This window comes from Myxocyprinus asiaticus, chromosome 12 (assembly GCF_019703515.2).
Source record: "Myxocyprinus asiaticus isolate MX2 ecotype Aquarium Trade chromosome 12, UBuf_Myxa_2, whole genome shotgun sequence".
Classification (NCBI taxonomy): Eukaryota; Metazoa; Chordata; class Actinopteri; order Cypriniformes; family Catostomidae; genus Myxocyprinus; species Myxocyprinus asiaticus.
Window position 1 is genome coordinate 34,654,599 of NC_059355.1, and position 14,764 is coordinate 34,669,362.

At 37.6% G+C, this 14,764-nt stretch overlaps 1 protein-coding gene across 1 annotated transcript in view; it reads left to right on the forward strand.

Moving 5' to 3' along the window:
- The window catches only part of oca2 (oculocutaneous albinism II), a 128,089-nt gene that overhangs the window by 58,618 nt on the left and 54,707 nt on the right, over positions 1-14,764 (forward strand). The window contains exons 15-17 of the mRNA XM_051712745.1: positions 2,159-2,291; positions 13,328-13,475; positions 14,493-14,550. Of these exons, the coding sequence (XP_051568705.1) occupies positions 2,159-2,291; positions 13,328-13,475; positions 14,493-14,550 (339 nt within the window). The remainder of the gene's footprint in view (positions 1-2,158; positions 2,292-13,327; positions 13,476-14,492; positions 14,551-14,764) is intronic.

Sequence of the window (14,764 nt, forward strand, 5' to 3'; positions counted from 1 at the left end):
AAATAAAACAGAGGAGCGCTTTAATGAAACGTTATCGACAGATCCACACAAGCCCAGCAAGCATGAATGAGTTTTTGAGAAACCCTTATTTTTAGGTTCAGGCGTTGGAATAGAGCATTTGACTAATTTACTCTTCTTTACGATTCTTTATGTCTTTTCTTTTCAAACGAAGAAAAACAAAGCAAAAAGAAGTAAAGCTAAAGAAAAAAAAAAAAAAAAAATAAATAAATAAAAAAAAGCAAAGCAAAGGAAAATAAAAACAACCTTGTATTTTAGTTTATTCAAAGTAGCCAACCTTTTTCAAGATTATAGCTCTGCACACTCAACCAACTTTATGAGGACAGCCAATTGCCTTTAGGGCAGCCAATGGAACAGCACTCTCTTCAATTCACTCCTCCAGGTCTGTATCCCAACTCGCTCTCTGCGGTCAATGAACAAGTGGTCAGTGCATGATACTGTCGCAAAGAGGCACAAAGTCTATTTCACGATCATTCACTTTCTCTGTTCCTCTGTGGTGGAATGAGCTTCCAGCCTCCAAATGATCTGCTGATACCATCTCAGAATTCAAGAACCAGCTGAAAACACACCTGTTCTGCGAGCACTTAACCAATCCACATTAAATGCACATACTATTTAACAATAATAATAATAATAAAAAAACTCCTTGTTTGTCTCTTTCTTCTGCGCTAGAATCTATACTACTCTTTGAGAACTTGAGAAAGGTATTGTTGACTTTTGTAAGACAAATCGCTTGTTATGTTCCACATTTGTAAGTCGCTTTGGATAAAAGCGTTTTCTAAATTAATAAATGTAAATGTAAATGAGGAGCCAACTGGGATGCTTTTTAAACAAAATTGAAAGAGTTCTCATGTATGCTTGGCACTTGTTTGCTGCTTTTCTTTCACTGTCCGGTCCAAACTCATTCATAAAACCAAAAAACCAAAACCAAAATCAAAAAACAACAACAAAGGAGAATATACATAGTTTTTATATCTAGGCACAATTTTTTATTTAAGCATGAGAAACATTAATTCAGCCAAGTGTGTCCAAAGGTTTGATTGGTAGTGTATGTCTCTCCTTGTCTTGCTTCCCTCTCATTCATCCTCCCTTTTTTTTCTCATTTTGGCTATTATTCCTTCTCCTGATCTCCTGTAGAGGTCACTGTATACCAGTCTTCTCTCTTTCTTTCTCTACATTCATGTTTATTTTTGATATTTGCAGTCTGAGAAGGGATGGAACAAGTTGTTTGTTTGTTGTTTGCACACACACTCGCACCTCTATTTTGTATTTTTCGAAATCACACAAGGCCATGTTTTGCCCTCCCTTCATAGCATTGTTTTAAGGCTAGCTGATTTACTACCTTGAGCTGCTTTGGGAAAGATAAAACATTGCCAAAAACCAGCATCAGTGGTTTTTGTTTTCATTCTCACCACTCTTTTATTTCATTTCCAAGAACTACCTTCAAGTCCTGGGTTCTTGCCAAGCCCAAGCAATGTGTGGAGCCGAGCTACAACAGGGATGCAATTATCTTGTATTTCACAGTTCTTTTACAAAATATTTGGTTTTTCTTTGTAATGTGTCTCTGAACTACTTGATCATATATCAGTGTCTTCAAAAAAAGCATAAGATACCTCACTACATGGATTATACACCAGCGGCATTGGGAGATACAGTAAGTTGTTGGATTAGATCTCAGGGCACACAGAGCTGTTGTACATCTCTATCAGTGGTGCCATTTGAAAATGTGAAGCCATCTGGTTATGATGAGAGATGGGGTGGGCTGCACAGGCTAGAAAATATCATTTGAAGCTAGACGTTTGGCAGAGAGAGACGTGTGCTCTTGATTTGAATAGAAATTAATAAATAGTCAAGAGCATTTTAAGAGGAATGGTGTCACATGCAGGTGCTCATGTAAATCGCATATAAGTGATGCAAAAACGCATCAAGATTCAAGCATTAAAAATGCAGAATATGATTCTCTTGATGAAACGTAATCAAGGCCTCAGTCCACAGTATATGAAGAGCCAGTGGAGTGGTTGCGATCTCTACTTGGTGCTTAGAATAGATTTCATGAAGTACTGCAGCAAATTAATTGTACAAGCTCACCGTGGTGGCATTTTTAAAGGATGAAAATTAACACGCCCTCTTATTCCTCTAGGGGATTGACTTTGCGACCTTTACGGGCTACATGTTCCTGGGAATCTGTCTGGTGCTGCTGACCTCATTTCCTTTCCTCAGAATGCTTTACTGGAACAAGAAGCTTTACAACAAGGAATCCAGCGAGATTGTGGGTGAGTAATCATTATTCCGCTTTGTTCCTACGCACCTGGTTTATTAAAATCGCATGGAACATCTTGGATATAACCTACCACTGAGGTTTCCTCTCAACATGATTCTTCATGATTCGTGCTCTTTTGTTCTGGCATGGGTAATAAAACAATTATTCATAATTTCATTGACAGATTTTAAAGAATGAGCAATCTAACATTTTCTAAAATATGTGACCTTCCCAATTGATGGATCTGTGGCCTTGTTAAAGGGAAAGTTCAGCCAAATTTTTTTTAATTCTGTCATAATTTACTCACATCATGTTGTTCCAAACTCATACAGTATGAATTTATTTTTCTGTGGAAGTGATGTTAGGCAGAATGTTAGCCTCATTCATCCTTCACTTACATTGAAAGGACATGATGACTAAGGCTAACATTCTGCCAAACATCTTCGCAGAAGAAAGTCCATGAAGGTTATTAAATGATGACAGAATTCTCACTTTTGGTTAAGCTGTCCCTTTAAAAAGAGATGTATGTCACACTGTTCTACACTTCTTCTTTTTTTTATCCAAAGCTCTTTACATTTGTCCTTTGAGCCCATGTGACTGGGATAGGCACAGTCTACCCTTTTCATGCATGATTATAACCTCAGAAATGCATCAATTTATCACCCACCCTGCCTCCGAACAGGAACACACTGATGCTTTTAGTCTCTCTGTACCCTTCAGGCTTTTCCCCCTGATATTTCCATTATTCTTATCGGATGAGCCTGTGCTGATAGCCTTAACGCGTCTCTATTAAATACATAAATCCTGCCATTGGTGACCTCTCTCAAGACCTGGACTTACTGTTCATGCCTCTCTCAAATAGGAAAAGTTCCTTTTCTTGCCTTTCTTAGCTGTCACTGTTGATGGTGTTTTAAGGTGTCAAATGTAACTTGTTGCACACAAAGAGATTAATAAAAATTTTGAATTATATCAAAATACATTTCAGATGTCAACTGTTCTAAATCTTCTGATTGTAAAACTTCATACACTGATAAACTGAAGATTCTGATTGGATGAGCCACGTTCAAATCAAATTCATTATAAAATTATTTTAAACTCTCATTCTGTATTGATGCTCAAGTTTTTTAAGTTGCTTTATGCAAAAAAAAGGACCTTGCTTTGAGGGGCCGCCTGGTGGCTCGGGGGCCCGGAGCGCCCTCTTATGTCTAGAAATGGCCCTGCTAAATGCTTTAATCTTAATCTAAAGGGATAGTTCTCCCCAAAATGAAATTTCTTCCATCATTTACTCATATTGTCATATTGTTCTGAACCCATTTGACTTTCTTTCTGCTGTAGGACACAAAAGGAGAGTTTGGAAATTTTGCTTGAACTATCCTTTTAATTAGGTCTTACAGCCTGATATCATGAAATTTATGTAAACATGAAAAAATTTTGCAATTCAAAACTGACATGCTGTATTACACGTTTGGCTGCAGGTTTCCAGTGAAATGTCCAGCTGGGGGCACCAAAAGTGAGTAAAATGGTGTCGTATTCAGACAAGGTTTTAAGGTGAATTGTAGATGGATGTTTTTAAAACATACCTCCCTAACGTAAAACTCCTGAATCATAAATGAGATGTTTAAAAAAGGCATCCTTACCAAATCAATGCCTAAACCTAACCATTAATGTTTTAAAATACAAATTAGACGTTAAAAAAGACATCCTTACCTTATCAATGCCTAAACCAAACCATTAGTGTTTTAAAATGCAGAAGCAAAATGAAAAATCTAATTTTCTGAACTGACCACATCATTTCGTGCTGTTTCTATGACTCTGTAATGTCATGTGTCAGCTTGAGTTCATGGCTGGACTTGAACCGCAGTCCTCCGACTCTAAGGCCCTATACGTTTATGGAGGTGGGTCTGTAATACAAGCATTAAAATGTATAATTTTTCAAAAGATGCATTAGAGTAAAAGTGTGTCAATATCATAAAATAGCAGGGTCTGAGTAATAGAGAGAAAATAAGTATTTATAAAGTCATAATCAGCCATTAAAGTCATGATTTGGGTGAAAGTGAATATAACACAGTTGTTGTAGTGCCTCTAGTTTTCACTTCACCCAAACTGCAGGGAATTGTACATGAAGACACATATAACAAGATCTGCAAATATGTATGTAGAGTCACAATTTCACTATGAGACCAGGTTGAATCCTTGGATTATTATATGCAAAAAATAGCCCAACAGAGTGAATGTTAAAACATTTCAACTGATAAAACTGTTGTCAACCTGTCAGGTTTTATGTCGTACTTCTTTTAAAGTACCTCAAAACCTTTAATTGTGCAACTCTTCGCTGAATTGAGTGATGTGTCTAGGAATTTCATATTTGTGACATTCCTGAAAGAACAAGGTACATTTAGTGTGTGAAGGTACTAGCACAGCTACAAAGCCCATTGTAGCCATCATAGACAGTGATAAGTCAATACCAGTCTCACCTAGGGAGTCATTGCTTCATCACAGCCTACACTGATAGCTAAGACACGCTCTGTTCTCCCCCTTTTCTTTTGTCGACAGGATGGGGTTGATTTTCTCATCATTTCTCCCATTTTGGACCTCTAGAATGAATTGCCAAACAAATTGACATTCACGTAGTAGGCATACCCGTTTATTTTCACCTTCACAGGCCGCACAATGACAAAATCTGGATGTTGTTAAGTTTAATAATCTTGGGGCCTGGGTAGCTCAGTGAGTATTGATGCTGACTACCACCCCTGGAGTCATGAGTTCGAATCCAGGGCATGCTGAGTGACTCCAGCCAGGTCTCCTAAGCAACCAAATTGGCCGGTTGCTAGGGAGGGTAGAGTCACATGGGGTAACCTCCTCGTGGTCACTATAATGTCGTTCTCGCTCTCGGTGGGGCGCATGGTGAGTTGTGCATGGATGCCGCGGAGAATATCGTGGGCTTCCCCACGCACTTCGTCTCCGCGGTAACGTGCTCAACAAGCCACGTGATAAGATACACGGATTGATGGTCTCAGACACGGAGGCAACTGAGATTCATCAACACGAGGACTTGGAGGGCATTGGGAATTGGGCATTCCAAACTGGGGAGAAAAAGTGGAGAAAAGAAATAAGAAAAAAGTGTAATAATCTTTTTTTATTTTCTAAAAGTTTGATGAACTCTGACTGCAGAAGGTTACGTAACCAAGGTTATATAACATAGCTTAACAATCTAAATTAAAATTACATTCTTCTGTTGTAAGAAATCTTACTGTAGATATAATTGCTTTCAGTGCTTGCAGATCTTTTCTCAATTGCTTGTTTTGAGAATTTTTAACCTCGGTCAAATGGTTTTTTGGTCTCACACTGTAAAAAATCATTATCAAATATTTTTGTCTTGTTTTCCAGTAAAAAAAAAAAAACATCTAAACATCCTTAGAATAAAATAAATGGAGTTTGATGGTTACTGTAACACACTGTATCCTAACAATCTAAATTAAAATTAGATTCTTCCATTGTAATACATTTTTCTGGAGGTATAATTGCTTTCAGTGCTTGCTGATCTCTTCTCAGTTTATTGTTTAAAAAAAAATTAACCTCAGTCAAATATTTTTTGGTCTTGCTTTGTGAAAAATAATTGTGTTAATCAGTATTTTTGTCTTGTTGTCCAGTAAAAAATTCTAAATTCTAAACGTACTTGAGAAGCAAAATTAAAGCTAATAATAATAATAATAATAATAATAATAATAAAGAAAAATAAAGAAAATAAACATATTTCCAGACATATTCCTTGAAAACAACCCTTAACTGTCTTAATGAGATAGTTCAACCCAAAAATATTAATTCTGTCTTCATTTACTCACCCTCATGTTGTTCTTAACCAGTGGCAGGCCGTGCATTTTAAGTCTAGGCCTTCAGTGTGATTCATGCCATTAAGAAAACACAGTTTCACAATGAATAAGACACCCTATGCCTTTGGGCATCATACATTATGTCGCAGCTAACTAGTAATACCAATTGACATTTTAAAAACACATCCACGCACGAAAGCCAGAACTTGAAATTACACTTAATGTTCAAGCAAGCCTAATTTTAACAGCATGACTGTTTTGTGAAATGAACGTCTCCCGAACAGACATTCAAAAATCATAATTTTTCATATGAATCTACCAAGGAGGTCTATAATACCTGGAAAAATCTATCTAATAATAGTTGGATGTTGGATATTCCTACTTGATATCTCCGACCATAAATGCATTCCATTCACTGATATTCAGAACTGCAATGCTCCCGTTAGCTTAGCAGGGGTTTGACTCTCATTAGAGATGTCTCCTAGCAACCCAACTGATAAACAATGCTGCAGCGCTAGCATTTGTGCTTCAGGTGTATGATTATCAAAAGAGATTATAATTTACCATGTTTTATACACCTGTTTCTGCAGGCGTTTGTTAAACAAGCTTTAATATCATGTAATGTGGAAACGAACTCATTTATCGATATTACTTAATAAAGTGAATGTTTATCACTTACTTTGTATATCTCCCTGAGTGTCGACATGTTTGTGTGACATCATGCCCCTGCATCTCGGTTGAGAATTTCTGCACGAGCCTACAAGTTGTAATTCTGACTTTAAGATGCATTCCATTACACTTTTCCTAGTAGGAAGTTGTAAATCCGACTTTCTGAGTTGAATGGAACACAGCACTATTTTTCAACACTTGATCCGACACTGAATGCTCCAACAGCCTAATTTACACTTAGAAAACTTCTGATGTTGCTATAACAATGCAAAAAGCACTTACCAGTTTACTTGATGTGAAAATCAGTCCTCCTTTCCTGTTTAATTAATCAATCGCACGATCATGCAGAACATCTTTGGTTTTTAAATCCATAAGGATCTCTTTCTCAACGGCTATACCAGCAGTGATGACAGTCGACTTGTCAGCAAGATCTTGCGTGCTTCGCTTTTAAATTACATCACTTAAAGCGTGATTGCGTCACTCAAGGCCAGCTAGAAGGCCTTGACCGGGACATATCCTAAAGATCACATCCACAAGAACAAATAAATCAATCTGATTGGCTGATGAATCTGACAATCTGACTTTAGTTGCTCATTCATTTGCACTGTTGAGGGATTCTGAATAAATTCTGAAGGCCTGAGGGGGTGGAAATCAGACTCACGCGTTGTTTCGGGCATGCAATTTGTGAAACAGTTGTCATACTTTGCTTGTAAGCATCAAGGAATAAATTCTGACTGGATAAACTTTTCATTTTTCTCTATTTGTTTGTAGATTAATTAAGAGTGGAAAGCTATTAAAAATACAAAAAGGTGATTGAGAATGAAAGGATGAAAAATATTTATTTATTTGACATGTTAGGCCAGCAGAGAAGGCTTTGCTGGCCCTGAGAATTCGCCACTGTTCATAACCCATTTGATTTACTTTCTTCCATGGAGCACAAGAAGTTTTAGGCAGAACGTTAATCTGTCACCATTCACTTTCATTGTATGAAAACAAAAATGCAATTAAAGTGAATGATGACTGAGACTAACATACTGCCTTGCATCCACTTTTGTATGTTCCATGGAAGAAAGTGATACAGATTTGAAACAATATGAGGGTGAGTAAATGATGACAGAATTTCATTTTGGGGTGAACTATCCCTTTTATATCTTGCTTTAAGGCTGTTTTGATTCTTTCTGGAAAACGACAAAAATACTGATTAAGACTATTATTTTTTGCAGTGCATTTTCATTCCATTATTTGTTTAGTGAATACACAAAATAATCAGATGCGTCTTCGTCCTCCAGTTGTCAACTTCTCTCTACAGATGGCCATTAGTCTCTTGAGCAGCTGCTCCCCCTGCTCAACTGAGAGTAACTCCCGGCACACCTCCACACCTGAGCTCTCCTTCACACACCTGACAGCAGGGCAATGCCATGATTTGCACAAAAAGTTTTTTTCTAATAAACCACTCGTTCCAGCCATCCACAGCCTGAATTTTGTTTCTCGAGGTTCCTATAGAGGCTTTCACCGTACCCATGAGTCAGAGGGAAAGCACAAAACCTTTTCTAACACCATGACGTTTCCTTTCTAAATGCTCTGAGAGTCACATAGTGGTTAATCATCCAATTTATGCCTGTTCGTTTTGAGTTATCCTTTGATTATATGAAATTGCATAAGGGTGTATGTGAACTGCATGTTGATCAGCCCAATATCATAGCAGGTTTATGTCCTCAGTAACCTTCTAATCTGGGCAAAATGACGAAGTTGTAGGAAGTATAAAAGATACTTAGAATTCCTTTGAGCAAACCTAAGCATGAGAACACAGTACAATCATGTAGCATTTCTTTAATGGACCTGTATATCATTAGGTGGAGTGGAAAAGGGTGGAAGTTTTGATTGCAGAGAACTTTGCTTAGAAACTCCATTAAATTACCTAAGAAACACTCCATGAAACCAAAACTAGAGTTTTGTGGCTTTTAGTCCATGTCTGAGAGTTTTGAAGCCATCTACTGCGGGTTTCTCAATCTTTTGCCCACTGCAACCCACTTTTTTTCAATGCCAGTCATCCATGACCCACCAAAGGGTGGGGGGTGTTTGCAGAATAAATGAATATGTACGTAATTAATCTAGCTATGTTTATATGCTTATAATATAGTGGCCTAATATCTAAGTCCAATATTTTGTAGCTTTGGTTCTGCTGGCTGAAGTTTTCAGACGATCTCTTACCACACCCTCCAAAGTTTTAGCATGTTTCAGAACAATGTGAGAACTTTTCAGACGGTCCCTTACCCACCATAGGCACAATTTCCAGTGAATATCATGGTTAAATTAATGATCCTGAATGATTTCGTGGTGATGCAATTGGAGCAGCTTAAATACGGGACAAATTGCTTCCCATATTTATCTTTAAATATGGGATGATCCCGTATTTAACGGGACGGGTGGCAACCCTACTTGGGACTGCCGCTCTGAAATGATGATATCCAGAGACTGGGTTCATTTTCATAGGGGGGCTCACTTTTTTGTGATCTGAGACACAGAGATAGGCCAAAACAAAGTCCACACCACAATAGAAGACAACCCAGTCAGTAGTTATTATCGAAACATAAAAAATTACAGCTCCACTATTGTTAGTATTTGCGATAGCTTGCCCACCTGCTGCTCTCAAGATGCCGATGCCTGTGTCTCGTTAAAGGCATGTTCCTCATGCTCAGGAATTCCAACAATTCGAACATTATTCCTGCAGATTCTATTCTCAAAATCTTCATGGAGATGTTCCAAATCGACTTTGGTCGTGGGCGGATCAGCGGTTAATTCCCTCTCCGAAGATTCCAGAAAGTCAATTCGTTTTTCAACATCAGTCACTCTTGTAGCTAACTCAAGAGTTAATCAATCGACGTATTATAGCGAGATCCTCCAAGTCAGCAAGAATCTTCGTCAACATCACCGACATGTTGGACAACTGACGCTGGATTCCTTCTCCCGCCGCGCCATCCAAATCGAGTCCCCAGTCTGTAGGTCTGTCGGGGCTTTCATCCTGAACACGTAAATGTCTCTCAATGTCTCCAGAGCCCAATGATTTTGACTTCTTTGCCATGTTTTGCATCAAAGAGCAAATGTGTAGCTGGGTGTATCAAAATTTACCAGATTGTAACATGAAAATAATTAAAAACTTAGCAAAGTGCGCAGAGCTCATTGCTCACATGTCTGCCTCTTGCATGGCGTCACGTGACCCCCTGTTAATTTTCGTATTTATGTATCTTTTTAATTTACGTGGTGAAATTATGATCAATCTCCGCACCTCCCCTGACATGGCCTCCCAGTTTGAAAACTGTGGACATAAAGGATATGCGTATAACATGTAAACAATAAAATCACTTACAAACCTTTTCTGTGTAAAGTTATAGCCAGTTTTACAACTTACCACGTTACCATGACGATGTAATGTCAACAAACCCTAAAATTACCGTAAAAATTACAATTTAATCAAATTTACAGCTCAAATAATACATTAGTTTTAACAGAAGAATTCAAGTGCTTTTATAAAATGATAAAATTACATTTCTGCCTTTTAACCCCTCTAAAAATTGGCCACATTCACTTTCATTGTCCCCGTTTACTTCCATAGTAAGTGCCTCACTGTAACCTTGATTTTTGCTTTTTTTAAATTAAAGTAGAAATGAGTCGAAATAAGATTGAGCTTAACTTGTATTGAGCCTGGAATAAGTCCATTGCCTCCTCCTACCGCTATGATGTTGGTCGAAGTTGAAGAAGACTTCAGTATTTAAACCACTTTCTTATATCCATGCTGCTACTACTCAGAATCACAGCACTGCCAAAATTTTATTTTGAGACTGCATCAGCGCACACTGGAATCACATGTTATGTACAGTTAGGACTGCTGTTGTTGATTATGCTTGGGGACTATCCATTGGCTGTTGTATTCAAATAATTAACTATTTGTGGATGCTACTAACTTTAATATGTAATTTGGGGTTATAATTCTGTTTCAAGTTCCGTTTAGTGTTAAATATGCAGTTTTTTGTTAAATGACAATGTATTATTTTAAGTTACCCTTGGGGAGATCAGTGTTACTTTTAGTTTTAATCCTGCTGATGCGAAGTAAGTGATCGCGCATTGTGCAAATACTAACATGTCAATGCGGAGAGAGAGTAAAATATTTCCAAAGGCTAGATTGCAAAATGACAATTCTTTGCTTTGGGGGGCACACTGCCTTTTCCCTGAGAAGACAGGAGGGCATGTTTTATCAGGATTCTGCCTCGCCATTGGCCTTTGCCCACTGTGAGTATTCTCTTCTCTTTGAGCCATCATCAGCATGGTACTAGTCCCATCCAGAGTGCCCAATCTTACCTGCTTCCAGGGGGTTTGAGACTAACACAATGAGAGACTGCTGGTTGGTATCAAATTGAGGCAAAGTGTAAGGACTCTGCTCTATAAGAGCAGGAACTTAAATGATTGTCTAGCCAGTTCCCCAGGTGCGCACATCGTCTGAAACGAAAGATCTCCACCAGGCTTGATGTTGACCACTCAATGCCAGTCCAGTTTTTTATTCTGTAAAGCCTTGATTCCCCACAGTGCCTCTCTTTCAAAAATCAAACCTGCTGTGAGGCTGATACAATTTTCCAAGCCCTCTGCATGATGAATAACTCATGATTACTGTGTCGATTGTGATCATGTTTTTCCTGTGCCAATTAGCCTCTGGAAAGCTTTCCTAAGCTATACCATCACATGTTGAGAAGTCATGCTGGAGGCCTAATACAACACCCAGCTTTATCTTTCTCTTTTTCCTTCTCCTACCTGCTGAAAAGACCAGCTTAGACCAACATGTATTTCAAGCTGGTTCTGGCTGGTTTATCATGTTGGTTGTTGCTGGTCTAGTAGGTGGATCAGTCAAGTCACTACTTTGTCTTTGTGGTGAAGCTGGTCCACCAAGGAATTCTTGCTGGGTAAGCTAGTTTAGAAGCCTAGTTGACACCAGCAAACTAGAACCCTTCAAGTGGGTTGCACACCAGACGTGGCAGGCAGACTCATACCTGCCAACACTCCTGATTTTACCGGGTTTCTCCTGATTTTCCACCACTCCTTCCGTTGTACTCCTGATTTACAATTTCTCCCGATAAACACACGATTTTCTGCATCCACACTTTGCTCATACAGGATCGTACCTTATTTAAATATGAAATGATGTGTCTCTTATCAAATCAATACGGGATGCGATTTGTCATCGGAATCATTCCAGATCGTTATTTAACAATGATATAAATTGGATTTTTTTTTCATACAGTGGGTAAGGGGTTGTCTGAAAAATCCAAACATTATGCTGAAATGTGCTAAAACTGTGGAGGGTGTGGTAAGGGACTGCCTGAAAAGTCCACACATTGTGCTGAAACGTGTTAAAACTGTGGAGGGTGTGGTAAGAGACTGCCTGAAATGTCCACACATTGTGCTAAAACTGGATTATTTTTATTGAAAAACAGAAGGTTCAATATAAATATTCAATAAGATGTACAAAATTACACAGATCCAACAATGTGTGAATACAATCACTGAGTCATAAAGAGAGAAAAAAAAATGAAGTAAATAAAAAAATAAAAATAAAAAAAACATTACAACCGACACAGGTGTACACATAAATAAGATAAAAAAGATAAATAATCAAAGAAAGTATTTTTTTTTTTTTTATAAGTCATTGGTCAGAAACGTTCTCAGCATTTAAGAAAGGATATACACAGTTTATGATTAATTACTCAAAAAGCATTTATTGCTAAAACTGTGAAGGATTTGTTTAGGGACTATCTGAATACAGGGTAAATTTTTTGGTATTATTCATCATCAGTGTAGTATTACTGACCGGTACTGTCGCTCCCTATACATATATTACTCAGTCTGCGTGGTTCACCTACTCCCTACGGGGCATCATCTGACCCTAGGGGGGCACCAAAAACTCCACTGGCTGCCATTCCTCGCACGTCACAAGTTGTCATACTTGTGACGTGACCCAGCATGTCGCTTCTCATCCGTTGTGCGACCACCTTTACTGGATTCATCATCCAATTCAAAACATATTCCGGTGACCAGCTTTGCTGGTCTATTAAGAAGGACTTCCTTACCTTCTCCATTATTATTATACAGCATCTGTCTTGACTTCATCCCCTTCCTTCATAATTAACGCTTGTTCATTGGTTTATTAGGTCCTCTTGCTATTAAATTAGTGTTATCTATTGAAATAACTTATCTATTGAAATTCTTATCTTAGAGTTTCAAATAAATGTTTAATAAGAAACAAAGAACTTTAAGGTTTCCCTTAACTAACTGGCTGTATAAATTAGACATTGTAAGATGTTTTTGAGAACACCAAGTACTGAGGATGTGGCTTCTGGAGTGTACTCTGTTTAACCAAAGCTTAGTAAAACCCTTTCTTTAATAGTTAGTTATCTGTTTCTTCCCAGTTTATTGGCATAGATTTTAAATTCTTATCTTAGTTTGTATTCGTCTATTCTATTGCTGAACTCTTTATATTGTCTCGGTTTCTGTCTCCCTGCAGAACTGAAGCATGAGATTCTGGTATGGAGGCAGACAGCCCATCGCATAAACCCTGCCAGCCGAGAGGAGACCGCCGTCAAGTGTCTTCTCATGCAGAAGGTGCTCAATCTGGAAAGCCTCTTGCGCAAGAAGCTCAAGACCTTCCAGAGGTACCGCACAAATACCCAATACATTTTCTCCATTGTCTTTTTGTCTACACTCTTTGGTGTTTGAAATCATCCATACCATACTTTGCAAACTGAAACATACAGTCAAATGATCATACACTGCAAAAAGTCCTGTTCTTAATTAGTGTCTTTGCTTTTTTCCCCATTAGAAATATCTAAACATTCTGAAAGCCAAATGCATTTGAGTTTATCTTAGAAGCAAGATTGCATAAGATCTTAAGATTTTTCAGAGAATGTATCTTAAATATAAGTGATAATAACTAAATGTAAATGAGATTTATGTTAAATGTAGTGATACTGATGCTTAAGGAAAGTGGAACAAAGGAAAATGCACTTCTATTGAAGATACATTCTGTCAAAATAGTATATAACAATATATATTATCATGCATAATTTTGCAACTTAAGTAAATTGATCTTGCTTTAAGGATGTTTACATATTTTACTGAAAAACAAGACAAAAATATTGATTAAGAATAGGATTTGTTGCAGTGTACTCAAGCAACATGCAAAGGCTCAAATAAGTCTGCCTGTTTTGGACCAAAATGTCTCCAAAATGTATCCTTTCACCCTGCATGACACAAGTTATATCTGACAGCTGCACTCACACAGAAACCCAGGATAAGAAATGATTAACGTGTAGACAAGTTGGTAATTGTTCTCAGTTGCGTTGGCCCTCTGTAGTCCTTGTAGAGAGCTGAAATTTTAATCATGCAGAATAATTTTGTTCTCAACAGTGGCATGTTTTTATTTTTTTCATCATTATAAATGCTTCTTGTAACCACAAAAATTGAATTAGTTCTGCTTATGGTTTTGCAGTACCTGTGGTTTGCTTTGATGACTGATAGAATAATCACAGAAGACCATTTAAAGCCACACATGCTGTGTACAAAAGATTTGGGGTGACCACATGAAAGCAGCACTCCTTATCATTTACAGATTTCCATGCTGACTGAAAGGATGTATAATTTTCATTCATTTTATTTATTTATTTTCACAGGCAAATATCACAGGAAGACAAAAACTGGGAGAATAACATTCAAGAGCTGCAGAAAAAGGTAAGTAAGAGAGCATTAAGATGAGTCTGGTTGATTAAGGGTTGTACCTCACTCTTCTTCTGGTAACCCTGCTTGATTGTGTCGTTATCTCTCTGATATTATCTTTTTAAATGAGAAGAATCAGACCAATCTCTCTGCTTCCAGTAAAGTGAGCATATAGCAAGATTGTATTATACAAAAATTTAGTTCTGGTCCTATAAACTCACAAAATAAA